At 43.9% G+C, this 26,601-nt stretch overlaps 1 protein-coding gene across 5 annotated transcripts in view; it reads left to right on the forward strand.

Annotated features, from left to right (window-relative positions):
• Positions 1 to 26,601, forward strand: part of AGAP1 (ArfGAP with GTPase domain, ankyrin repeat and PH domain 1) — a 389,814-nt gene that overhangs the window by 45,936 nt on the left and 317,277 nt on the right. For 4 of the 5 annotated variants that reach the window (XM_066637277.1, XM_066637250.1, XM_066637243.1 and 1 more), the window contains exon 2: positions 23,419 to 23,477. The exons of the other annotated variant lie outside the window; for it this stretch is intronic. In XM_066637277.1, coding sequence (XP_066493374.1) covers positions 23,419 to 23,477 — 59 coding nt within the window. The remainder of the gene's footprint in view (positions 1 to 23,418; positions 23,478 to 26,601) is intronic. 5 annotated transcript variants of the gene reach the window in all.

Raw genomic sequence — 26,601 nt, forward strand, 5'->3', positions numbered from 1 at the left:
AAATTGGAGAAGGCAAAACTGGAACAGTACAGCAGGGAGATGGAAAGGATCCACCACACTTATCTCCACCTCCTTCAACTCAACCTGCTGAATGACTTTGGTGAACACGGAATTAATTGGTGGTGACATCACATCACCGGCAATTACTTCTAGGTCTGTCCAGTTGGTGGTACACCACGGTCATATGTCCTCCTGTCTGACAGAGGTTGGACTGACCTGATCTAGACTGTAAGTCCCCCAGGGTAGGGAACATTTTCTTCATTCTGTACCAAGTATATTGGAAGCGCTATATGAATTTTTTAAAATTAACGTGTAACAGTAAAATTCCAAAGCATTTTCTTCATTGGTGCTCTCACTGACATCAGGGTTAGAATCAGCTATATCTGAGGTGGGCTGTAGTTCATGAAAACTTACGCTGAAATACATTAGTTGGGCTTTATGGTGCTATAAGACTCGTTTTGTAACATTTTATGCATAATTGTTAAGCAATCTATCCAACTAAGACTGATAATACATCTGTCTTGTATACATATCTCCATGTGCACGACATCTTTCAGTGGGCTGTGTAATGAGCTTATAAATGCAAATGCTTTTGTCTTTCATAGTTAACTAGGTTGGAGAGCAGGAAGTTTCTAGAACTGGTAGATGCAAAAAGCAGGACTGGGAGGACTCTGCTGCTTGGTAGATCCATTGTTGAAAGGAATGAGTACAAAAGTCTTCCTGGGTCTATAAACATTTAAAATGTTACCTAGAAATACTGTATGTGCAGTGGGAAAACAGAGTAGTTTCTAAGCAGTAGAAAACAGGCTAAATTAGGGGTGTCAAACTCATTTATACAGCGGGCCAAATAGCATTCATGATGCCTGCTGAGGCCAGAAGTGATGTCATTAAGCAGGTCATGAGCAGAAAGAAGCATTTTTTTCTCACTTAGGAAGTCATTAGCTGCAAATGATAGAAGGAAAATGCACAAATCTTGATAATCTCTCCAAGATATGGGAGAGCCCAATTATTACGGGGACTGCCCTTTCAGCAGTGACACCTCAGTACAACTCAGCAGCTGAGAGCAGCTGATGGTGGTGCTGGGAGAGCCTGAGGGCTGGGTAAAGAGTTTCCATGGCGCACATATAGTCTGCAGGCCTAATATTTCACACTCCTGGGCTAAATAGTTGAAAAAAAGCTGTGAAATGTGGTATAGTATTGTGTGCTGTCATTATGGTGAATTGTGTTAACTTTGATCTTGTTGCTGGTTTGGTCCTTTTAAGCTAGATCCAGGAGAAAGCAAACAAAATATGGTGGAATTATTCTTAGTGAATCCCAAATTCTTTGGGAGCCAGGTATACATTACGTACAGCATTGGTTTCAAAACTTATGGTTTGAGTTGCTGGCAGTCTACAGGACACTTCCTACTTATTCCAGACAGTGCAATAAAATATAGAAAATACTGAAGTCTGTTATGGCCCAATCTTATGGGCCATTGGTGGAAAGAATAAGTGGCAACATTCCCATGCCAAACTTGGCTGGATGGCCCACAGGTGCCAGTAAGTTGTTGGCGGGAGTGACAACTGTGGGCAGGGAGGGGATGCAACAGGGTGTTTTGTGAGAGGAACCGGAGGGGGGAGGGAGAGAGAGAGAGAGAGAATCCTGTAGCAGTCCCATGTTCTGGATTCAGCCCTTCCCTGGAACTCTCCAGCTCGATTTGGACTTACACATGTTCTTTAGCTGGTGTGGGACTGAAGAGACGATTAGGCAGTCAGAAGGCTTATGTGGAAATGTTTTTATTTCTAGTTTGCCTTCTAGTTGAGCCTCCTGTCCCTAGTAGTGTACTTGCTCAGTCCCTGCCCATGGCACTGCTTGCTGTGACACAACAGGGTATAGGATTGAACATTTAATATTGTGCCAATACCAAATTAAAACTTGATGCCTTCTGCATGCTGATGCAACTGGAGTACAAGTGTAGAAATGAGAAACATGGTTCCTTTGATGAAGAGTGACAGTGGACTGTCTGTACTTTTTCCCCAATCAGTGTCTTGGTAGAAAAAAATACTTTTGACACAGAGTATGCACAAATCTAGACATGCTTTTGTACTAGATTCCTATGTGAACCTACCTTTTGTACCTCTTCTGAACCCTGTGTAGAAGAGGATACAAAGGCTATTTGATAGCTTGAAAAAGATGGCTGGGACATCTTGTTGGCATCCTTCAGTCTCAGAAGACTATGGTATCGTGCTCTGGGGAGTGTTCTGGAACAGAGTGTCCTCTCCAGTGTGTGAAACCTGGGTAAAGTAGATATGGAGGATAGACTATTACCCATGCACCAAATCCCCCCTCTCCACATCACTGAAATGGTCCAATGGAAAGGCAGAAGTCAATACGGTTGGTTCCAGCGGCGTTGCAGGAGTTGCCAGAATGTGACTGTGTTCAGCCATGAATTGCCTCAGGGATTCTGGCTCCGGATTTTGCCTCGAGGTTGAGTCCTGAAACCTTTTCCATAACTGGATGTAGCCACAAAACAGTGGAAGTTTGGGATCAGAGTTTTCCTTCTCTCAGATGAGCTGCCTTCCCATGCTAACGAGTAGATACCCAGTGGCTATTTGGTCGCCTCTTACGACAAGTACAGCCAAACTGAGAGTCTGTTCTTATCCCCAGCCCTGAGGGGAAATTCCCCTCCCCCATACTAACTTAAGATTCTGCATGTGGAAATGCCATTTTCCATACTTCCATGATGCTTGCATGCAGCTGAACTGGTTTCTGGTGATGTGGATCCTGGCTGGGAGTTGGCTTCAGTCTCTCTTCCTCATGTTCCTCACTGGACACAACTATTTTACCTGGTCCCTTCACCCTGAAATTCTTCAGTGATTGCAGTATGTAAGATTTCTGTCAGGCTTATTTCAATATAATGCCAGGGCTGTTGAAATTACTTGCTTTAATGGAGTGCTTCTGGGTGTGTTTGAACTGTGGAAAAACTTTTCTAATTTTTCTGCTTAACTGTTGAGTGTAGTTATTGGGATATGTTTTGCTTTTCAATTTAAACCCCCAACCAAATTTTTGTGTGTTACAAATAATCAGACTCTAATAATGTGCTATGGGCATCTAGCTGATATGTTATGTTTTTATGCAGTTATTAGCAGCCATGTAAAATATTTTCTTCACTGTTATACCACCCTTTCCAAATCTAGGAACCCAAGGTTGACACGCATGCTGTCCACTTTATCTTCACAATGACTCTGAGGCAGGTTAGGCTGAGTGAGAGTGACTGGCCCAAGGTTACTCAGCCAGTTTCATGGCTGTGTAGGGATTGGAACCTGGGCTACCCTTGTCTGTAAACCACTGCAGCACACTAGCTCATTCCAGATGCAAGAGAGATTGTAAGTACAAAAATAAATGCATTTAGTATTGAAATTCAAAAGTGCTGGCTGCCTTTAGCTGTGCTCTTGTGGAAAGCAGGGCTAGAATTGTTCAAATGCTCTGCATCAGATGGAACAGTCTATCAGCTGGATAGCTTACAATATACTGTAGTTGAGTTGTAAATGAGAATGCTTTTAGACTTTCATACTAACCCAGGTGGAGAGCAAAATCTTTCTAGTATCCGTAGATTTAAAAAGCAGAAACAGAAGGACTTGGACTGCATGGTGTATCTATTGCTAAACAGAATGAGCACAAACAGTTTGTGATAAAGTTAGTGATCATAGCAGTTCCTTAAGTATAAAATTGTCACTTTAAGAAATGTGAACCTTTTGATAACTGAAAATAATTTGACTTTGATAGGCATTCACTCCAGAAAGTACAGGAATAGATGCAAGATATGTCCTTTAAACAACCTACCGAATTCCTGGGCTTTTAAAATGATGGCTATCTTTTTAACACTGTAAACTTAAAGAAACAATAGGGAAATTTCCAAAGATGCTGGTAATTCTTTTGATGTAATTTTGTTTTTAAACATCTAATGTATTTCAGGCAGAGTAGAAACCTAAAAAGCAGATGTTAAATAATTCTTATGAAATTGGTGAGTTAAAAATTGAGATTTGCCAGAAGATGTTCACTATTATAGGCGTCTCTCAAAGGCTAGGAAGTGTTGCCATATTTAATAATTACCTTGCTGACAAATAATTGCCCAGGTAGTATATTCATTATGCCTTATATCAAGTGAGGATGGTTGAGTATTAGTGCAGATTTCTTTCCCCAAGGAACCATCAAGTACAGAAACAAATGGGTTGCACACTGTGTTGTACAAAAAGTTTAATTTTCCATGCTTTGGGGAGAAAGAGTGTATTGGAAGAGCTAGCTCATGCATGCAAAACACAAATTTGTAGGGTAATGAATATGGCAAGATTTGCTTTGAAGAAAAGCATATCCCGAGTCTGAAACTGTGCAGAAATGAGCTTGAAAATCTACAGTAATGATGAACAAAATTGGTGGCCTTCGTGGCTCTCATTCTGGCATTCTGAAGGTAACTGGAAAAAACTGAGCCAAGGATTTCTCTTGGATCAAATTTCAGTTGAGTAAGTTGCAAGGTACCTGCACAAAGTCTTGCACCTGTTAGTTTTAAGGTACCAGAAGACTTTTTTTTTTTTTTACATTTGACTCTGTAGGAAGCTTCAGGTTGCTTGTCTAACTTTCAAGAGTGGTTTGATATTGTCATAAAGGGGGGGGGGACTTCTAGCGACTGGAGCCTTGCTGCAGTTGCGTCTGGAGCTGTTCTGAGGCCCGTGGAGGCTGCATACAGCCTCCACAGGCCACATGGTGGCCTCCGGAGGTCCTAGAAGGGCACTTCCATGGGCCTCAGAGGAGCCTCCAGAGCACAGCTCCGGTCGCCTCTGGACGCTTCAGGTTAGGCCAAATATGGCTCAATGGGGGCAGGGGGTCGGGAGGACCTGTGTTGAGCCAAATCTATGGATGCAAAATCTGTGGATAAGGAGGCTCAACCTGTACAGCTGCTAACTACTTCATCACAGATATTGAATCTTCTCAAAGTTGGTTAGGGTCACAGTTCTAAATGTACCTACTAGGAAGTAAAGCCCATTGAACTCGATGGTAGTTTTCTTCTAATATGCATAGCATAGGCTTGTAGTGTAAGACCAACAAACTCTGAACTGGTTATTTGTTAGAAGAAAATACATGGTTGTTACACAAAATTGGAGGGAATTTATGATAAGAACTTAGACTTTAGAAAGGAGAGCAGCAAGAATGTGCAAAAAGAAATAAGAGCTAAAGTAAGAAATTGTATGAGTCTGCTTTTTCTTTTGCTCCAGCAGACAAAATGGAGACTTTCATAATTGCGTTAGAAGAGCAATGCACTGTGACAGACACTGATAAGTGACTTAATGTAAATCTTGAGATAAAATAGTAGGTATTTTTGTTACCCTGCAATAAATACTGTTTGCACCTAGAGGTCTCATGTTCTAATTGACTTTTCTTGACAAACGGTGAATGGTAAATAGTCCATCTCAAAGCTTATGTAAAATTACCTGTCACTGTAATATAATGAGACTGTCCCTAGTGATCTAATTATCTTTTGTTGAGTGAATAAAAATTAAAGGATGTCATAATTTCTCATGACCATATATGGGCTTTAAATAGCAATTATTTAAGTGTGGTTATTACAGAAAGACTGAGCAGTGTAAAAAGTGAATCTGAAAGATCATTTAAACAGCATAAATATGATTTTGTAGAATCAATGTGAGTTTTTTCACTCTTGCTGCTCTTGCTCTTGTAGTTCCACAGGACGAAATTCAGAGAGCTTATGATGCTCTGCTATAGACTCAGTAGTGCATTTACCACCATTAATTTTTTCTCCCTTGGAATTTAATATCAAATGAGTGTACGAATAAAAACTGAATTCTGCAATGTGTATAAATTATATAAATTTCTATGTTGCGTGACATTTTTTCTCCATTTTTTAAAAAAGCATTTTGTACAGATTTTGCTGCTGATGAAGATGAAAGAGGAGCTATTCAGAGCAATTAAACCACCCTGTGACCCTTGAAAGTCTGGTTAGTTAAAATACCTGCTGGTAAAGTAATTGATCTTAACAAGTGCACAAGAAGCAGGTTGATGAGGAAGGAGGTGTATATCAAAATATGCAGTTGGTTATCACCTACCAAGAATGCTATTATAAAATATTCTTGGGAGAGGTTTTTGAATCTTCTGTTAGTATGTGCTCTTCATTTTAGGGAGAGTCAGGTTTATGAACAGGATATTGAAATATGTAATCCTCAGTGGTGGGGGACATAGGAGAAAAGGAGCCATGCTTCTGAAGAGACTGAAATCTTTGAACTATGCATTTGTACTTGAAAGTGTTACTGCTGATGACTGAATAACAAAAAAACTGATGAAAATAGATTCCTCTGTAGTAAGAAGCCTATTTTCATGTTCTGTGGGCTGGAAACTCTGGCATGGAATCTTTAACAGAAAAAAATGGCATTGCTTCAATTTTTAGAGAACCTTTTTACAGTACCATCTATACACAAGCAATTTTATGTATTCATTCCATTCGTGTCTGAGACATCCCAAGGTGGTTTATCAGCTTTAAAAACAGCACAGTAGTGCAATAAATCAATATATAAAACACAGTACTAAAAGCAAATTTTCCCCCATGGTTTTTAGATATTATTATTATTCGCATTTTTTTATACTGCCCTTCCTCCAAAGAGCTCTAGTGGGTGTATGTAATTGATCCCCTCCTTTTGTCCTCACAGCCCTGTGAGGTAGGTGAGGCTGAGAGAAAGTGACTGACCCAAGGTCACCCAGGAAGCTTCATGGCTGAGGGGGGATTTAAACATGGATTTTCCAGGTCTAAGTCCACCTCCCAAACCACTACACTCTCCCGGCTCTCTTAGCATGGTATATCTTAGCATGACACCAAAAGTCATGTGGAATATTTATTTATGGCATTTTTACCCCTCCTTTCTCCCCAGGGGGACACAAGGTGGCTTACAAAAGAATAGACTGGTTTTCTGGTGTTTCTGGTGATGATGGAGAGGGCCAGCCCAACCTTTCTGGGCAGGGTTTCACACAGAGACAGGGCCACTTTTGTTTTTTGTTTTTAAAGGCCCTGCTTCTGGTTATGGTCAACCATCTTTCTGGGAGCAGAGGATTTGAAAGCAGGGCTGGCTTTTTGACATTTTTGGCTAATTTGACAGTTTGGCCAAAATTGGGCCCTTTGCCTAAGGCAGTGGTACTCAAACTTTCCCGGCCAGTGGCTCCCTTGACCCCCTTGGCTGTTGGCCATGACTCCCCATCATGTTCCTGAGGGCTGGAAGTGACATCATTAAACAGGAAGTGGCCAGAAATATTAAATATATTAAATATAATATATTTATTATATTAAATATTTATTAACTATATTAATATTAATTATATTAATCATATCATTAATTAAATGCAGATCTTAAAAATATATTATTAATACACAGCAATATGCATGCTTTATAAGTGATCAGCTGCTGATCACTGTTGGCGACAGGATGCTGGAGTAGGTAGGTTTTGTCTGGTCCAGGAGGACTCATTTTTTTAAACTTTATAAGCATACCAATAGAATTGTTTTATCAAATGAACTTTGTGAACAACCAGTCTGACCAACATTACACACACACACACCCCTGTGGACCCCAATCCAACTAGTCATTTCTCCCAATCTCCTTGGATAGGATTGAACCCTTTATTAACTTAATGAAATTAATTTTTTCCAGCAGGTGATGGGGAAAACAAAAATAGACCATGAAAATATATCAGCGCTGATAAGGGTTTGGTTAGGAAGCTGATTTGTCTCCTATACTAGGAGATGCATAGCTCAAGCCTATGCATGTCTACTCAGAAGTAAGTCCCATTAGAGTCAATGGGGCTTACTCCCAGGAAAGTGTGGACAGGATTGGGCTGGCAATCACTTCATCAGTGGCTGATAATTATTCCCTTCAAATAGCAAGATTCATCACTTTAAAAATACAGCCTTTCCTCTTCAAACAACAAGATTAATAAATCGCTTTAAAAACAGTACCCTTTTTCTGCTCCTGGCCAAGTAAAGTGTGTGCTTCTCTCTCTTCCCCCCCCCCCCCACTTTGCCAACTGCATGGAAACAACTTTAAGACCCCTGGTGACTGGTAAAATAGGAAGTGTTTTATTTGGGGAGGGGGAGGAAAGCGGGAAGGTTTGGAGATCGAAAGGGGAGAGTGGAAGTGGGAGGGGGTTGAAAAGAGATTTCACTTTGATGAGAAGCGATCCCAGGCTGGGAATTAGGAACCAACCAGACAAGGATCAGAGAGGGTTAAGGACTGCAAGCTGAGCATGCACGGAAGAGGGCGGGGCGCAACTGAGCAACTCCCATTTAAAGCGCAGAAGACAGGCTCATAGGCTCATATTCTGCCCAGGGGTGTGACTATCGCTGGGAGAGGACATCTGGTGCCTCCCCTTTGAGTTCCTGGCGCTGCTCTGAAGAGCTGTGCCTCACAGTTTGAATAACACTGGCCTCCCTGTGCTAGGCCAGTGGATCATGGCACTTGCCTGAGAGATCACTGCCAGGCAGTGCTTCACCAAGCTGGCAGAAGATATGCTGCCTGAACCAAATGAGCACTTGCAAAGCATGTGTGTTCTGCCCGCACTGCCCTGCTTTGAGCCAGGGCTGGTCTTATGGTGATTTGACCAATTTGGCGAAATTGGACCCCACGCCTGGAGGCAGCCACAAGCTGGGGCAGTAAGCAGTGTGCCTGCAGCCTCACTCTGGCACCTATCTCTGTGGCTGACACGCTGGCATGGAATTTTCCATGTGGAGGCATTGCAGAGAGTGCAGCAAGTGGTGCGTTGTTGCTGGACAGCCCTCCAGCCCACCCTCGGTCAAATTGGCTCAAAATCTCCCCCCCCTCCGAAGCAGTTGGCAGTGATGTTATCACATCACAGCCACTTACTTCTGGATGCTGCACTTTGCACAGGGCACCATCAACCTTGGGCTTGCTACTGCTGCTTGCTTTGGTGAGTAGAGGGTGGAGGACCCACAGGGTGGAGGACGCACAGAAATGTTACATATTGGGCCCTTCAGCTCCTAAGGCTAGCTCTGTCCACAGACAGAGATCCTCTGTGGCTGATCTTAAAGTCCATATGGGAGAAGGTGGTTCTTAAGATGTCCTAGTCCATGTAGGGCCAAAGCACTTGCGCCCAGAAGCACATTGGTAGCCAGTGGAGCCAAGCTAAAACATGTTGTGATGTGTTCTGACCACTTCACCATATTTATCAAGCTTGTGGCTAATTGAAGCTTTTGAATGGTCTCTTTTTGAGCTTTTTGTTGGAAGCCCGAGATCAAACTTTAGACCACTGGTGTCAAACTTATTTCATACAGTGAGCCTAATAGCATAAATCAGTGGTTCTCACACATTTACCACTGGGACCCACCAGGACAGAATGAGAATCGGTCGGGACCCACTGGAAGTGATGTCATGACCGGAAGTGACGTCATCAAGCAGGAAAATTTTTAACTATCCTAGGCTGCAGTCCTACCCACACTTACCCAGGAGTAAGTCTCATTTACTATCACTGTCAAAAAAAAAAATATATAGTAGCTTGTTAAAAGTACATGTCTATAACATTTCCCCAAATGCAGTCACATACCATGGTAGCATCAAGTCTAATATATAAAAAATAAAATATTGAAATGAATGGGGACCCACCTGAAATTGTCTTGCGACCCACCTAGTGGGTCCTGACCCACAGTTTGAGAAACACTGGCATAAATGATGGCTGCTGAGGGCCAAAAGTGATGTCATTAGGCAGGAAGTGATGTCATTAAGCAGGTCAAAACCAGAAATAAGCACTCTGTTCTCCTGTAGAAACTCATTAGCTGCAAATGACAGAAAATATGTAAATCTTGATCATGTTTCAAGATATGGGAGAGCCCAATTATCATGCAGGCCACCCTTTCAGCAGTGATACCTCAGCAATGCTCAGCAACTGAGAGACCGAGGACCAGATAAAAAGCTTCTGCAGGCCACATATTTGGGCCTTGGGCCATATATTTGACACCCCTGTTTTAGACCTTGATTCTCTCAATTAAGTCCTCAAAACAAGGACAACCTCTCTTGCATTTTGTGATCTTTTGGAGGCTTGGAGCATTTGTCACAAGTGCTTATCCAGTGGCAGAGACTAGCTTCTCTTCTGCAAGTGGGTGATATGCATTCACAGCCGGTTTCTAGTCCCATCCCTTGCCTGCAACCCCCAGTTGAACTGTTGTATTTCTCGTTATGTGCATATTACATGTTCATTAAAAGGCATTGCAGTTAAGGTAGTCTAGCTTGAAATACTCATCCTGCTAACTCCTTGCATTGTCCTGGAAATGCAGACCTTTTGCACTTATTGGGGGTAAGTAAATGTGCCATATGTGAATTAGCTGCTAGTTTTTATAGCATACCAAGCAAAACACACCTCTCTAGCTGCCTGCAGATCATATCATCTGGGCTTGATGTCATGGAGTTACCTTTTGGATGAAGGAAAACCATGTGACCACTCCATCCCACCACCTGTTTCCTCAGATGGGGAGGGGGAGCACTACTTCAAACTCCTCTGGGCTGGAAACGTCCAAAAATGGACAAAAAAAATTAGGGGAAAAAACAGGACACTCATCACACCAACCAAAAACTGAGTAGCACTCAGGGACATTACAATTTCCTGGTATTCAGAAACTGATTCCAGCAAGATCCTCACATGGCATACTTTGTTCTTCAAGGGAAATGCAATCCCAAAGTCAGTTGAATGCCATTGTTATGAGATCTGAGGACTCTTCTGCCAGAAGAACTTTAGTCTTATCTGGATTAACATTCAGTTTGTTTGCTCTCATCCAGACAGAGACTGCATCTAGATATTGGAGAAATATACTATTTCCCTGGGGTTGGATATTGGGAATGAAAGATAGATCTGAATGTTAAAAGCATATTGATGACTCCTCAGCCCAAACATTCAGATAATCTCACCCTACAATTTCATGTAGAAAAAGCCTTGTGGTACCACACAGCTCAGTGGCTGTGGGGCAGATCAAAAACTCAACAATGCCTTCTGTATATAGTAGGACAGGGGTGCTCAATAGGTGGATCGCGATCTACCAGTAGATCGCCAGGCAAAATGAGTAGATCGCGGAGTGCCGACCCCCCCCCTTTCAGGTGCCTCTGGGAGGAAATGCCGGGAGTAAGGCCCATTGTACTCAATGGGGCTTACTCCCAGGTAAGTGTGGCTAGGATTGCAGCCTCACAGCCTAATCCTAGGCATGTCTACTCAGGAGTAAGTCCTGTTATACTCAGTGGGGCTCAAGGTACACCAACATACATTGTACACATAAATGTTATATGTTATGATGGCGTGAACATTGTAAAAAAAACTCTGGTAGATCTCTGGGCCTTGCTGGTTTTCAAAGTAGCTCTCGAGCCAAAAAAGTGTGAGCACCCCTGCAGTAGGAGATAAGAGCAGAACTACTGTAAAATGGTTCTATTTCCCACAGTCATTCCAGAAGGATATTATAGTTGATAGTATTGAAAGCCATTGAGAGGTCTAAAATGATCTATTGGATAATGTTCCCCCATCTGTTTCCCTGTGCAGGTCATCCACCAGGACAGCCTGGTGTTTCATTCCTAAATCCAGGCCAGAAACCAGAGTGGAAAGGATCAGTGGTGTTCCAAACCGATTTGAGTTGACAATGTTCTGATTACTAAGCTGTGGTGATCTACTCTTTAATGTGTTCTGAAATGGCTGTTTATGTCAACGGTGTATCATTTACAATTAACCATACAACTGCAGTAAATCTTACATTTTTTGCTTAACTGTACATGGGTATGCAAATGATTCAGATTTGAAATTCATTGTTACGATGATTAGTAGTGTGTAAAATGAGGGGGCCATACACTGTTACAGCAAATTGTTTTTTGTTGAGAATGCCCGAGAATCCCATACTAATTTTGAATGTGGAAGAAATCTTAAACTGTTGGGTTAAACCAAACCTCAGATTACCTTTGTTCCCACTCATTGATTCTAAAAGCTGATTGCAACTTCTTAGTGGAATGTATACTTCTCTTTTTGTAGGGATACTTTAAAGATGGCTTTTATGTCCAATGATGCTGTTGCCTTACTAGAAACTTATATACTTACTACTGTATGTACAGTACACATTAAGTCCAAAATGGTTACATAAAATTAAAGTGAAAAACTAATCTTGGTCAGGCCAGTAGTGGTGAACTTTAAGATTTGTTACTGCTTCTACACCTTCTCCAACAGTAAAGGAGCACAGCAACTCTGATGAAACTTGATGCATGGTTTTCAAAATAGTCAAAGATTTCAATTCTTATAATGTGACAAACAGAATTTTCTTCTTAGCAGTATTCTAGAAAAATAAACGGGGTGGGTGTACTCTTTCTGGCCTTCTACATAGGAAAGTCCTGTTTCTTTGAAGAAAATGCTACTTTAAACTGCAATCCTGTACACACGTGCCAGTAAACTGAGACATAGGAGTATACATAGGTTGGATTACTCAGTAACGCAAATTACTATCCCTTGGATCAGGGTGTCAAACCTGTTTCATACAGTGGGTCAAAGAGCATTCATAGCACCTGCTGGTTGTTGGAAGTGATATCGTTAAGCAGGAAGTGATGTCATTAAGCAGATGATCAGAAATAAGCAATTTCTTATTGCCTAGGTCCGATGTCATTAGCTGCAAATGACAGAAGAAGAAAAATGGCATTTTTACCATGTTTTCAAGATGTGGGAGAATCTAATTATGCAGACCACCTTTTCAGCAGCACTTCTTCTGCCAAGGTGTTGCTTCATAGCTTAGCAACTGAGAGGTGCTCTGCAAAACGATTACAAGGTAGAAGCACCCTTGCTGAAAATATGGCCTGTGTGGTAACTGGACTCTCCCAGTGCCTTTGCAGTGTCTCCCCCCTTTTTTTTTCTCGCCCCTCTTGATCTACCCCTTCCCTGTATCAGTCATAGCTCTGAGTCATAGCTTCTCCCTCTCAGTGCCTTGGAAGAAGTGCAGCCCACATAATAATTGGACTCTCTCAGCACCACCCATTAAGCAGGCCAGCCTTTCAGCAGTGCTGCTTCTGCTGATTCATCACTTTGCAGATCAGCAGCTGATGGTCTTGCTAGGGAAGAGTCCAATTATCATGTGGGTTGGATCTGACCCAGTGGTTTTAGGTATGACACCTTAGACTTGTCTGTCTTTGAACTTCAGGACATAGACTGGGGTTCATGAACCTTTCTGAAATTAGTTTAATGTCTCCTCCCCAGATAATCTCTTCATAGCAGACTTTGAATTATTGGAAGTTTGATGTACTGTGTGTCCTTTTGGTGGGGAGTCTTGATTTGAAAATGTTTTAATAAGAAATTGGAGCTTTTTTTACAGCATTAATAGTCATTTAGCAAAACCAAATTATGGTGCAAACCTCTGCATATCTGCTCAAAAGTACTCGAGATCCCTTAAATGAACAAAAGTACGTGTCAATAGGATTGCAGCCTTAAGTTAGAGCACAATCCTATGCATGTCTATTCAGATGTAAGCCCCACTAGATTCAGTATAGTATGCTTTACACCTAGTACAGTACACCTAGGTTCAGTTGGGCTTACGCACAGGAAAGTGTGTATAGGAGAGCAGCTTTTTGACTGTATACTGTGCCATCTTCTGTATACTGTGCCAGAAGGCTCTTTCTGGATTATGTGGTTGCATTTCTACATTTCAAAATTGAATACGCTCCCCCCAAATGAGGTTCATTTTGGGTCCTGCCACAAAATGTATTAATGAACTAGGTGGAATATTGTGTTGATATAGTGGGAAACCAAGTGGGAGAGCATGGGATTTTCTGGGTTGCACCAGAAGTGAGTACTCTAGTACTAAACAGAATCTTTCAGAAGCATTTTCAAACCCTTTCCACTGAGCTGGCTTTTGGCTACAGCCAGATGGATGCTTCTGAAGAGTGCAAAGCTTGGAGTTCTTTTGCTTTTGTCTGTCCCAGTAGGTAGTAGTACCTTAATGTCACAAAAACAGTGAGCTAGTTCCATGGAACTTGGTTTTGTCTGACTTAACTGTTAAACTGCTATCGACCCCGGAAGGGGGAAAGAAATACCTTGCAGTATTTGGAGTTAACCGCATGTGAGCGAGTGAGCATGTGTATTGGAAAGCCAGCTCATTCCCTGGAATCCACCCCGGAATTCCATGTTTCTCTCCATTGCTCGAGAGGGAGCTCTTTGGGATATCTGCTGTTTTTGATGTTGGGAGACTAGAGTGTGCTGATTGCAGCCCAGCAACGTGTTTGTCTGGGAGTTGGATTACGCTCAAACCTTCAGCTCTTGGCGGCAAGGGGCGTTTTTTCTCATTTTATTTTAAACATCATCCTTCCTCCCTTCCTTCCTGGCCACGGGTGATGTGGAGGATAATAGCAGGCGGGCGCCTCGTATAGCGCAGCGCGAAAACGAAATAGATAATCGGATTTGCTCTGCCAAAAAGGACACAATATGCAAAGGGGAAGCCTCAGTAAACAATAAAGCGGCGGAGGCGGAGGAGGGCGGCCGCGGCTCTCCTAATCCCCTGCGGTGGCTGCGCTCCAGGCTTTGGGAAGGAGAAGCGGCTCTGGCCGCACGCCTCGGCGTGGATCGTTTTGTTGTGAGCGGAAGAAGAGGGAGGCTGCGGGCCTGGGCAGGAGCGATGGGGCAGCCGCCGTGCCTGCTGGAGTGACTCTCCAGGAGGGATGCGCCGCTGACAAAGGACCTGGCCTCGACGAGCTCCGCGAGGGGAGCAGGCGTGCCCGGGCTGGCCGAGATGTACCTCCTGGACAGCGGCGACCCGCCCTCCCGCTGCGCCACGGAGCGGGGCACCCCGCAGCGCAAGACCGTCTACCGCATCTCGGTCACCCTGGTGAAGAAGGAGGCGCTCGGCTCGGCCGGGCAGCTCCAGGAGGAGGAGGAGGAGGAGGAGGGCGCTGCGGCAGAGGCTGCCCGCACCTTCCGGACCCTCAGCACCGGCCACCTGGAACTGGGCCGCCTGAAGGTGGCGAGGCGAGCCGGGCTCGGCCGGACGTGGGCGCCCGTGCAGGCGCCAAGGAAGGACGCCGCGGGCGCTCGCCGCCTTCTGGGGGGCTCGGAGGAGGAGGAGGACGCGGCCGCCTTGCCGGGCCCTGTCAGGCAGGCGCCGCCGGCCGCCCCCCTGCGCCGGAGCTGTAGCTTCAGGCACTGGAGCGGCGGGGAGGTTCTGCGGCTGCGCGCCCTGGCCCGCACCAAGCGCCACAGCAGCTCCGGCTGCCTCTCGCTGCCCGCCGGAGCGGGGAGGTCGTCGAGCGCCGGCCGGAGCAGCCCGCTGCCGGCGGGCCCGGGACTGGAGGGCAAGAGCGGCAGCGGCGACCTGCGCAGCCTTTCGGAGCGGCTGGGCGCCTGGGAGGGGGCCGCCGGCAGCGCCGCTTCGCCCCAGGAGCGCAGGCTCCTCCGCTTCTTCTCGGGCGTCTTCTCGCCCTTCGGGAGACCCCTGGGCCGCGGCGTGAGGAGGAGCGCCGGCCTCGCCGAGCCCCTGAGCAGAGGTGCCTCCTCCTTGCTTCTGCGCGGGGTGGACGGGCGGGGGCTCCTCACGCTTGCCCTTGTTCCTAATCCAGCCCCTGGCAAACCAAGGTGGCAGGAAGGGAGCTGCTGCTCTCAGGTGTCTTCTGTGGGTTGCTACTAGCTGCATGTTTCATGGTACATGTAAGGGAGGCGTGATGCCTGCCTGGGCTTTTTTATATAGGTTACTAGGTCAGTGAATCCTCTGTGGGAGACTGCGCACCCTTTGTCTCTCATACGCTTTGTGTAGAATCATGTCTGCAAAGCAAGCAAGTGGGGAATCTAACTGCCTTTTAATTTCATTTCTCAAAGTTATGTTGGGATGAGCATTTTTGCTTGTAGTATTCCAGGCCTTGTTATAGTTGCCTGCAGGAATTAAAGGGGTTAGGGTTAATGTGAGCTTTCAAGAGCATGTTTCTGAGACAAGCAGTGCTAAGGACAGAGTGGACCTGGTTGCAAGGAATGTACTGAGTGATGGCCCTAGGAGTGTACAGACTCCTTCTGACTGGTTCCCAAGCATTACCTGGAAAGTGCAAGGGGTAGGCAACACTTATTATTGCCATTGGTGCTGTGCTGGTGTGTACATTTCTCAACTTCGTATTAGACAGGGAAGGCTAGCTACTGTTCTTACTCTTTTGCATGTCAACACTTTCAGCTGGGGCTAATGGATGTAGAAATCCTTGTGGGAAGAAAGACAGATTTGGTATACAGCTTGGGAAGTTTGTAAAATGTGATAACTGGCGTTTTGCTTAAATTATCAACAATTTGAAAAGGTAAGGCCCTGCAGGTGAAAGTAGTGTGGATTTAGCATATTTCATTTAAAGAGAGCTGCTCAGCTGCTCAGGTGGTAAAAAAATGGCATCTTTTGTGCAGGGTGGAAGGAGAACCGTGCAATTAAATCTGTCTTTGAGGGCCACGCTGGGCATGAATGCCAACACATGCAGTTCAGGCATGCTTTCAACCAGAAGCTCTTTTTAAAAAGCAAACTGATTGGGGTAGCAACTCTGATTGGGCTTGGGCCATACAGGGAGAGGGAGGATCATGCTTCCCCTCCCCACCCTGCCCCACAGTTTTAAAGATGGAAACTGCCCCTTCCATTCAGAAACTTGCCTGAGAGCAGCAATTGGATCACTCCATCAAGAGTGCAGGTCTTGTGTGTAAGCCCCACTCCATGTGGTACAGTCCCAGGTTTCTGTGCTGATCATCCAGGTTTTTTGTTTTTTCTGGCTGCCGGTTGAAAGCATGCCTACCTTTGCCTCTATATAAGTCCTTGCTTATTTGCTTTAATTTAAAAAGCAGTTTTAGTCAAGACTGGTTTCTGGCACTGGTAGGTTTCAATTTACATGGTCTTAATTTGCACATTTTTGAAATAGTGCGATTAAGATCCTCCTGCTTCCACATGTTTGGCCAGCAAGAGCAACATGTGGGATATTTGGCATGCTTTTCACTGTGAGACCACATCTAGACAGCTTTATTCTGCGTTGCCTGACCAGGTGAAGAGGCCACCAAATCTTTTACAATAGATGTTGACCTAGAGGTGATCAGCTGGCTCAGATAATGGTCACTTGCTTGGCTTACGTGAGCTTACGTGTCCCAAATTTGTACCATTTGGGACAGTGTAGATAAGATAAAAGTGCTCAGTCAGGGATAGCTGTGAGCACAAGAAAGATCTCTTATGATAAAAGCTCGATGATGGAGTGAATGCTGAGCATGTGAAAAAGGATCAAAATCAGTGAAACATGTTGTGTTGGCAACCTTCAGTCTCGAGAGACTATGGTATTGCGCTCTGAAAGGTGGTTTTGGAACATCGTCTAGTGTGGCTGAAAAGGCCAATTCGGGAGTGATAATCCCTTCCACAACAGGAGCAAGTGCAGTCTGTCCCTGGTCTGTCTCCCTGGCTATGGGCTGCCCTTCTTTGCCTCTTACCCTCAGACTGTTGGCCAAGTGTCTCTTCAAACTGGGAAAGGCCATGCTGCACAGCCTGCCTCCAAGCGGACCGCTCAGAGGCCAGGTTTTCCCACTTGTTGAAGTCCACTCCTAAGGCCTTCAGGTCCCTCTTGCAGATGTCCTTGTATCGCAGCTGTGGTCTACCTGTAGGGCGCTTTCCTTGCACGAGTTCTCCATAGAGGAGACCCTTTGGGATCCGGCCATCATCCATTCTCACGACATGACCAAGCCAACGCAGGCCCAGTCCGCATTATTGTGGAAGAACTGCAAAAGGAGGAAGCCCTGTTAAGCCACTCACAATGAGCTGTGGGTGGTTTGTTAACTTTTGGCAAAGATATGGCCACCATAACATAAAAAAAGAGTGTGAAAGCTGGATCTGTTGATGCTGTGGCTGCTCATACTCTGAAGGCTATTACTGAAAACTAGTTTATCATTGAAAAGTAGTACTTGGTGGTTGTTAATGAGAAATTGTGAATAGAAATTTTTAAATAGGTTTCAAAACGGTGGAAAAATTCATTCTTGTATTATTCTTTATCATTCTATCTCTGGGAAAACCTTAATGCAACATAATACTGCAGACACAATGAACTCAACTAGAATTGCATTAGGCTGCTGTTCTGTTTGTACTCTGGAGCACAACCTCTTGAGTCCCTAGCTCAGTTACTTTCAACCACTGTGCCATGGCACACTGGTGTGCCGCGAGTGGTTCATAGGTGTGCCATAGGAATTTGGGGGAAGGTTATTTATTAATAGGGCCAATGGGAGATGAGAGCCCCCACTGACAGCATGGTGTGCCTTGACCATTTTAGTGCTTGTCAGTGTGCTGTGAAATGGAAAAAGTTGAAAATCACTGCCCTAGCTAATCGGGAACTGGCAATTCAAAAAAGTTGCTTCCTGTTACTCATCTAGAACCCAAGGTGGTTAAAGAATGATCTTCTTCTTTACTTCCTCTTTCCTCTATATCCGAAGTGGTAAAAGAGGAAGTAAAGAAAAAGATGGAGTGTAGAATCAATGTTTGAATTAGAATTGTTTGTCCATCTTCTGTGTTTTAGAGTGGAAATAAGGGCAGTGGTTCCCAAAGCTTTTAGCTTTGGGGCTTGTCTAAAAAAAGTTTCACTTTACCAGTTGCTCAAGGTTCTGTGGCTATAATGATGATTGGGCAGCAGTGCCCCCCCCCAAGAACAGTTTCTTTAACCCTTGATGCACATCTACCCTATCAGTTTTACAAACCACCAAAAATTGGGCACTACCCACAGTTTGGGCCACAGACCTGCAGTTTGGGCAGCATTGACATAGGGATTTCTATACAAAATTGTACCGATGAATGTGCTTCATTGTGAAATGTAAGTTCATGGATGTTAATCCAGAGGGTTCATGGGTGCTAACCTGTGATATACCTATTATAAGTGGCATAGATAGTGGGGTTCTGTGCCATCCCGGAGGGTCCCTGGGACAGCTTGTGGTCAGGGTCAGACCTTCCGTGGGCCTGCTTGTCTGCTTCTGTAACATTTGTATTATGGAATTGTAGCAAGTTTGCACCTGTGATTGTAATGAGCATTCGTATATGTGTATGTCAGTATTTGAATGGAAGAAAAGTTGTTAGTTGGAGGGTTAGTACAGAGGAATAAGGTAATGGGAGATAACTTTTATTAGTGGCATTGCCGTACTTTGCAGTTGTTCCATATGTGATGGAAGTGTTGTGTTGCTTTAATAGTATTTTTTTTAACGGTTGGGCCGCATTTGATGTGTGTGTCTTGTATGGTGCTTTTAGTTCTTAAAAAGACAGTATATATTTGTTAAATTTACTGGAGTTTTGACTTTGCATGATTTTGGTTTTATGCGCCGACCTTGGATCGCAACCCTTGAATAAGATACAGGCCGACTGCTTTTAAACTTGATAACTTTTTATTATAATTTGAGTGTTTTCTGCCTAATTATACAACAGCGTTACTCTGTCCAGTGAATCCAGTGAGATAAATCAAAAAAATTTTTTGTCATACATAATTGTAGTAGTTTGACAGGCTGGATTTAAGATATAAAAATTTTTATATTCCGATTTAGATATAGGAAGGGTCTTATGTCAGTGATAAAGTAGATGGCCATATGTATGGAACTAGCCAGATAATTAAAAACTGAACTGGTATTAAGGTCAGTAGCTGAATGAAATAGGAGAGAGATTTATGTTTGCAATGATTCAGCTGAATAACAGATGGTATGCTCAGTAATTTTAGTGGAGGAACAGAAATGTTGTGTTGGCATGTTGATGTAAATGTATTTTAGACTGTTTAGCAGCCCTTTCCCAGATGCCTTAGGGCAGGCAACACTATAAAAATATGATGGTATTTGAATGTTTAAAATATAGAAATACTTTAAATGTTTTTAATACACTAGGTCTGCACCTTTCATATGACTGATTTTCACAAATTCAAGTATGCATACATGCCTTCCCCTGAAGATGGATACAAATTTGTAAATAATTGTAACTTGTCCAGCACTCTGTTTATCCCTGGAGTGAGCCTGAAACAGGAGAATGGAGCTGCTGTTCCCTCAGTTGCTGCATATCTCTTGTACAGTGCTTTTAGTACTGCAAAAGACAGTACCTATGTTGGATTTATGAGATTTTGAAGTGTATTCAGTTTTAACTTTTGATACCAACTTTGGAACATAACCCCTGTGTAGGATGCAGGCTGACTGTATTGAAAACTTTTAAGGAAAATTTACTGTGCACCTGTGGTATCTAAATACCTGAAGATCTTCATTTTCTGAGAGTAAAATGAGATGAGCTAAGTTTGGAACATAGAAACTTGGGGCAACATGTATTCATCCCAATCTGCTAAAGAAGTTTGGTTTTTGTGTGTTTAATTTTTTATTCTAAAGAGAGCATACATGGGAGGGAACAGGCCCCTCTCACTCCATTGCCTGCCTTTGCTGAACGCTGTAGCTTTACATAAGAAACATAAGAACAGCCCCACTGGATCAGGCCATAGGCCCATCTAGTCCAGCTTCCTGTATCTCACAGCGGCCCACCAAATGCCCCAGGGAGCACACCAGATAACAAGAGACCTGCATCCTTGCAGACCTGCAGATAACCTGCAGATAACAAGAGACCTGCCAGACCCTTGCATCTGGCATTCTGACATAGCCCATTTCTAAAATCAGGAGGTTGCACATACACATCAAGGCTTGTAACCCATAATGGATTTTTCCTCCAGAAACTTGTCCAATCCCCTTTTAAAGGCATCCAGGCCAGATGCCGTCACCACATCCTGCAGCAAGGAGTTCCACAGACTGACCACACGCTGAGTAAAGAAATATTTTCTTTTGTCTGTCCTAACCCTCCCAACACTTAATTTTAGTGGATGTCTCCTGGTTCTGGTGTTATGTGAGAGTGTAAAGAGCATCTCTCTATCCACTTTATCCTTCCCATGCATAATTTTGTATGTCTCAATCATGTCCCCCGTTTTAACTAGCATTTTTCCTTATCTAGCTCTCATACTGGAAGTGAGCTGTGCAGGAGAATAAAGCAACTGATTATGGGGAGATGAGGCACCAGAAGGGTGGGATTGTCTCTCCTCCATCATATGCTGTCTTTGGTATTAAAAAGTAGACTCTTCCACCCACTTGTAGGTGCAAGGGGCAAGTATCTACTGACACATTTAATAAAACACTTGATTATCTAGGGCAAGATGGTGTAATATTTAGGAAGTGGCCACCAAGAATATTGTCCTCAATATACAGAAGCTACTTTTAGGTAGCTACTTTTAGGTTTGGGATTCTTAGCAGGTGAAAGAGACCATATGCAGCTGCCTGACACAGGGTTAACCCTTTTGTTCATCTAGGTCAGTACTGTCTGTACTGTCTGAACCTGGGTCCTTCTGCCCACAAGAGAATGCAGTTGCTTTGCAATGCTCTACAACTGAGTTTCAGTCCCTCTCCTTGGACTTGTGAGCAGTCTCACTCTGGTTTCTAGGAATAGTAAATGTAAAACTGGTACACTGAATGTAGGTTTTGGAAACCCACGTAGTGAAACTGACAGCAATAACAGTGTATTTATGGCACCGCATTCAAAGACTATGTATTTCAATCAGCAGCTTCATGCATCTTCTCAATGGGTGATTTTTTTTTAGCCCTTGAATAAAATATTTAGGTACTACTCCCTCTTCCAGAGAGAGATACCACATCAAATTTCTTGGTCTCTGGAACATTTCAAGCATTGGTGTCTTTACATACCATGTTTTTAAGGTTCCAGTATCAGCCATGATATAATTGGTAATCAATTAAGACTGTCCAAAGATTGGTTCATTACTTGCTGTCTGGACTAAATGATATCCTTTTAATAATTTGCTGGTGTTTTCCAAATCCAAATCTCTTTAATTGTACGTCTGAATAAAATGTCCTAGAAATAATCCAATATTGAGCAGTTGTGTCATAGGGTGGCAAAATAGCTTTAGTTCTGTGCTGTAGCTTGAAATGAGAGAGACTGAGAAATGCTCAAGCCTAACCACTGGGAGAAACATGTAAAAGTAAAAGCAAGGTAGACGTATGTAATTCATTTAATATCCATGTCAAAATGCTAAGATGGGAAACTTGCAAGTCTTAAACCGGAACTTTAATCACTTTGAATTTTAGCTGTTTAGCTAATGCTTTGTGCAAATGGCAATAGAGACCTGGTGCCTACTAGTGCCTTCTTGTTTGGAAAAATGTGTAAAGGTGCCATGCTGGAGATTGACAGCAAGGTTTGCTCATGTTTGCATTTCCTTTTCTTGTTTTGAAAATTAATGGGCATTGTTTTTCAAATCAGATATTTGGAGTAAAGCTGCTTCTTATGGATGAGACTGGTAAAAAAAAATGTAAAATGGCAAGTAGCAGGATGTGTTTTTGTGGTTACATAAGTAATGCTTTTCGGTATCCTATAGCCATAGCCAAAGGCTTGCTGTCATTTTACGCCTTGTGGATTGGGGTAAGCTTCTGTAGCTGTGCCTTTGTATTACAAGGACCCAGAATTACTTGCAGCCTGACCTGTCTTTTGGTGGTGCTGTCATCATGGCTGTCAAGGTGGAACAAATTCTGGGGCTGTGTGCAGACCTGGTGCCAGCAGCTGCATGGAGTTTCCCCGGACAATCCAGGCTTCTTGCCAGAAGGACTGGAGTGGGCTTCCACCCTAGTCCTCCCCCACCCTGCAGTCAGACCACCTCCTTGGGCTGACCTAGCTCTGCTTTAACTACAGTGGAGAATTTGGGTCCAGCCCTCAGCTTAGTGCCCAGCCATCTCATTATTGGCTATAGTGGGGGTTATAAAGCTTCAGCTGCACTGCATGGTGGTTCCCTTTTCTGTCTATACCCCTTGCTCACTTTCATAGGGCACCTCTGTCTTTGTGGCAATGAGGAAGCCACTTCCTTGATTGCTGAGCCACTCAGGATAACCTCAGGATGTCATTTGCAGAGGCCCTGGGAGAGGTGTAGCCTGGATTGATAAGTCCATGGCATGGTGCTGCACTGGTGAAGCTGGTGATCTCAGGTAGTCTTGTTGGCAAAAATAAGATGTTGCTTGAGCCGCAGTAGTGCAAGCTATTATGTTTTGTCTGTACACTGGGAATTTCTGAATGAAAGCACTCTTTCTTAGACCTTTCATTTAAATCCTTATTAAACTGTTGACTTTAGTTAACGGGGAAAGTGTTCATAGCTCTCACCAGCACTTAATGACTTCCTAAAGTTTAGTGTGTTAACAAAGAAAATAACTTATGCACCATAAAACCAGCTGTTCTTGTCAAAGCAGACAAGACAAAGGGGGTCAGCATAGAAGGGTTTCCTTGTTAGCTATGTCTGTATTGTAATATTTTTTGTATTAGTAAGTCATCTATAGCAATAACGTAATGGTGATATTGAATGTTAAATGCTTTATAAAAAACATTGTTCAATTTTACAGATGCCTTTGTAAATAGCCAGGAATGGACACTAAGTCGATCTGTGCCAGAACTCAAAGTGGTAAGTCCCCCTCTCAATATCCGCATTTATTTTATTATTTGTTTTTGTGTGTGTAGATACTTCAGAAGAATTATTTGTTTCATTCAATCATTAAAATATTGGTTAAAATGAGAGAGAGAGACCGGCTAAGCATAGCAACATGGGGAGCAGTGGTATCATCTCATTCCCTTCTTCTGCTTGGCTGTTTATCTTCAGACTGCTACAAAGAATTGAAATGTTAAAGCAGTAGACTCCCATCCTGGTACTTGCTTTTCAGCACTTGAAGATGGCAGACTACTGAAGTCTTGGGACTAAATGGATAAAAATTCTTCCTGCTGCGCAGTCAGTCAGATTAGGACCAGCAGGTATATCATCAGTTCCAAATTTAGTTGAATTCTTACTCTGAAATGTTTTTTGATAGGTTCCAAATAAGGTTTGTTGGACTCCCTGGTCGTGCCTTTGATACCCTTTTCTGACAAACCAGCTTCTGCTAGTTTCCTCTTCAAAATAGAGGGCTTAATATTGCCAAACTGGGCTAGGAAAGGCCCACCAGCTATTTAAAAAGTAATTGCTAGTATCAAATGTCAAAATTTGATTTCTGACTCACATTTTCTGCTATTATAATACTTGTTTTATGACCACAGTGTGCTGTATTGGGAAACCCCTCTGGTTTACTAACTTTGAACAAGAGGGGATTGACTTGAGAAGCAGGGCTTCCAGGTAGGTGAGAGCCAAGTGCAGGTGGAGGTCAGGAAGATGAGATGAATGGATAGGAAAAGGTTCTGCTAAAATGTGGCTTGCTGAGAGATGTAAACTTTGACAAACAGAAAGCAGAGTCTGTTCCAGGGAGTAGCTGGCATTGAAATGGAAGTAGGAAAAGTAATGTGGGAAGAGAGTGGATAATGTTATGTGGGGAAAAAACTCAAGAGGAAGAAGAGAAGGGTTTGTAAATACTTGAACATGCAAAAAAAAAAAAAGTTTCATTTCCTCCAATCTGTTTTTCCAAAAAGTTGACATAGTTATATTCCTGTAGATCATGAAAGTAACATGCCTTCAATCTTAAGATTCTGGTCTAGATTTATCCCCCATACTGCAATGCAGTGTATGCTTTCTATTTTTATGGTGTCATTTTTTAAATTTTTACAAATTTAAATCTAAAAAATGATTGTGTTCGTCATTCTTTCTTTAAAAGACTTGCTCTGTGAATGTTTTTCTACCCCCCCCTTTTGTTTCTGAAGTGTAGTAGGATTTAATGTAGTAGGATTTTGCTCTGAGTCACATGGTCCTATCCAGGTCACCTTATGAACTAGTCTAAAATGTGTGAGGTGTCCTTTTGGAAGCTTACCAGGGATTCCTCATGAAATAAGTTAAAATCAAACTTTTATGCCAGGGGTGCTCACACTTTTTTGGCTCGAGAGCTACTTTGAAACCCAGCAAGGCCCGGAGATCTACCAGAGTTTTTTTACAATGCTCGCGCCACCATAACATATAACATTTATGTGTACAATGTATGTTGGTGTACCTTGCATAACCGCATGAGCCAATATTGCACAACACAACATAATTATAAACATTTTTATAGTTTATAAATAAACAATATTTTATTGTTTTATAACAATATATTTTATTTATTTTACAATAACAATACATTTTATTTATTTTAAACTTGTAATTACTTTGTAATGCCTGAGCTTGCCCCAAACCCCCCAGGGCACACCTGAGGACTGTTAGTGGCACACTAGGGTGGTCTAGCCAAGCCATCCTTCTTACTCAGGCTTAAGTGGCTGGGGGGGGGGGATAGATGAATGAGGGCCAGGGGAATGGATCTTGAGTGGATGGGACAAGTGGGGGGGCACTGTAGGGGGGGCACAAGTGGGGGGGACAGAGTGAGTGGGGCAAGAAGGCAAGAGGGGAACAGGGACTTTTCCAAGTCAGGAACCCCCCCCCCCAATTGAACTTTCCTCTCCAGTGTCTGATTTGGGAGCCCACCACCACCATCTTCCTCATCCTCACCCTGGTCCAACTTTGTGCCCGAAGTCTGCCACGCGTGCCCACTTCTCTCTGGGTCTCGGCTCCCCCCTGAGGCCGGCAGCGCCTCCTGGCCGCCGCCCGAGCAGTGCCGTGCACCCCCCGGCTCAGCGGCGCATGGATCGCCGGCCTCAGTGACCCAAGCGCGCAGCTCACAATCGCCTCCTGTGACTGCCTTGAGTCCCACAAAAGAAGAAAGGGGGAAAACAGATCAACATACACAGACACATTTGGCAAGGCTGACGAAAGCTAACAGCACAAGAAATATGCCAGTTGTGCTTTTCCTTAATGCTAAAGCAGCCCCCCTTCTCTCCTCCCACCATCCAGATGTTTTTTTGTGTCTGATGGCCTGGAAGAGCCACGTTTTCCCAAATCCTGACAACAAGATGTACCCATGACCTATGTATATACAATGTCCTGTTCTATTCAGCATCCTATTCCAGGCAGCAAAATGTGCATTTATTGCAAATAAGCCTGTAAGAAGAGAACAGCCCCACCCCACATACACACAAAACAACCCCACCACACACAAAACACACACACACACACACACACACACCATCCCCACCATCACCCCTCCACACACACCCCACTACCACTACACACACAAAACAGCCCCACCCCACCCCACTCACAAAACTCCTCCAACACCATCCCCAACACACACACCTCACCCCCACCACACACACACACTCCACCACACACACACTCCACCCCACCACAAACACAAAATAGCCCCACCCCACCACACACCGCACTCACAAAACACCTCCACCACCATCCCCAACACACACACCCCACCACCCCCACTGCACGCACACACAACACACTCCACCACACACACAGTCCACTCCACCCCATCCCACCACCACACACACAAAACACCCCCACCATCACCACCCCGACTACACACACACACCCACACAACTGGCCACAGATGGACCCAAGAAGGCAGATGCCACTGACAGCCACTGTCACCCGCCCACCCCACTTCAAGCTCTCACCTCCCGGGGAGAGCCCGCAGGAAGGGGGGGCAGCAGCGCCCACAACTTCGCGGCCGGTCCGGAGGCATCAACAGAGATTTCAAACATCTGCTCACGGGACCAGAAAGGGCGGC

The sequence above is a fragment of the Tiliqua scincoides genome, chromosome 1 (assembly GCF_035046505.1).
Source record: "Tiliqua scincoides isolate rTilSci1 chromosome 1, rTilSci1.hap2, whole genome shotgun sequence".
NCBI classification, from domain to species: domain Eukaryota; kingdom Metazoa; phylum Chordata; class Lepidosauria; order Squamata; family Scincidae; genus Tiliqua; species Tiliqua scincoides.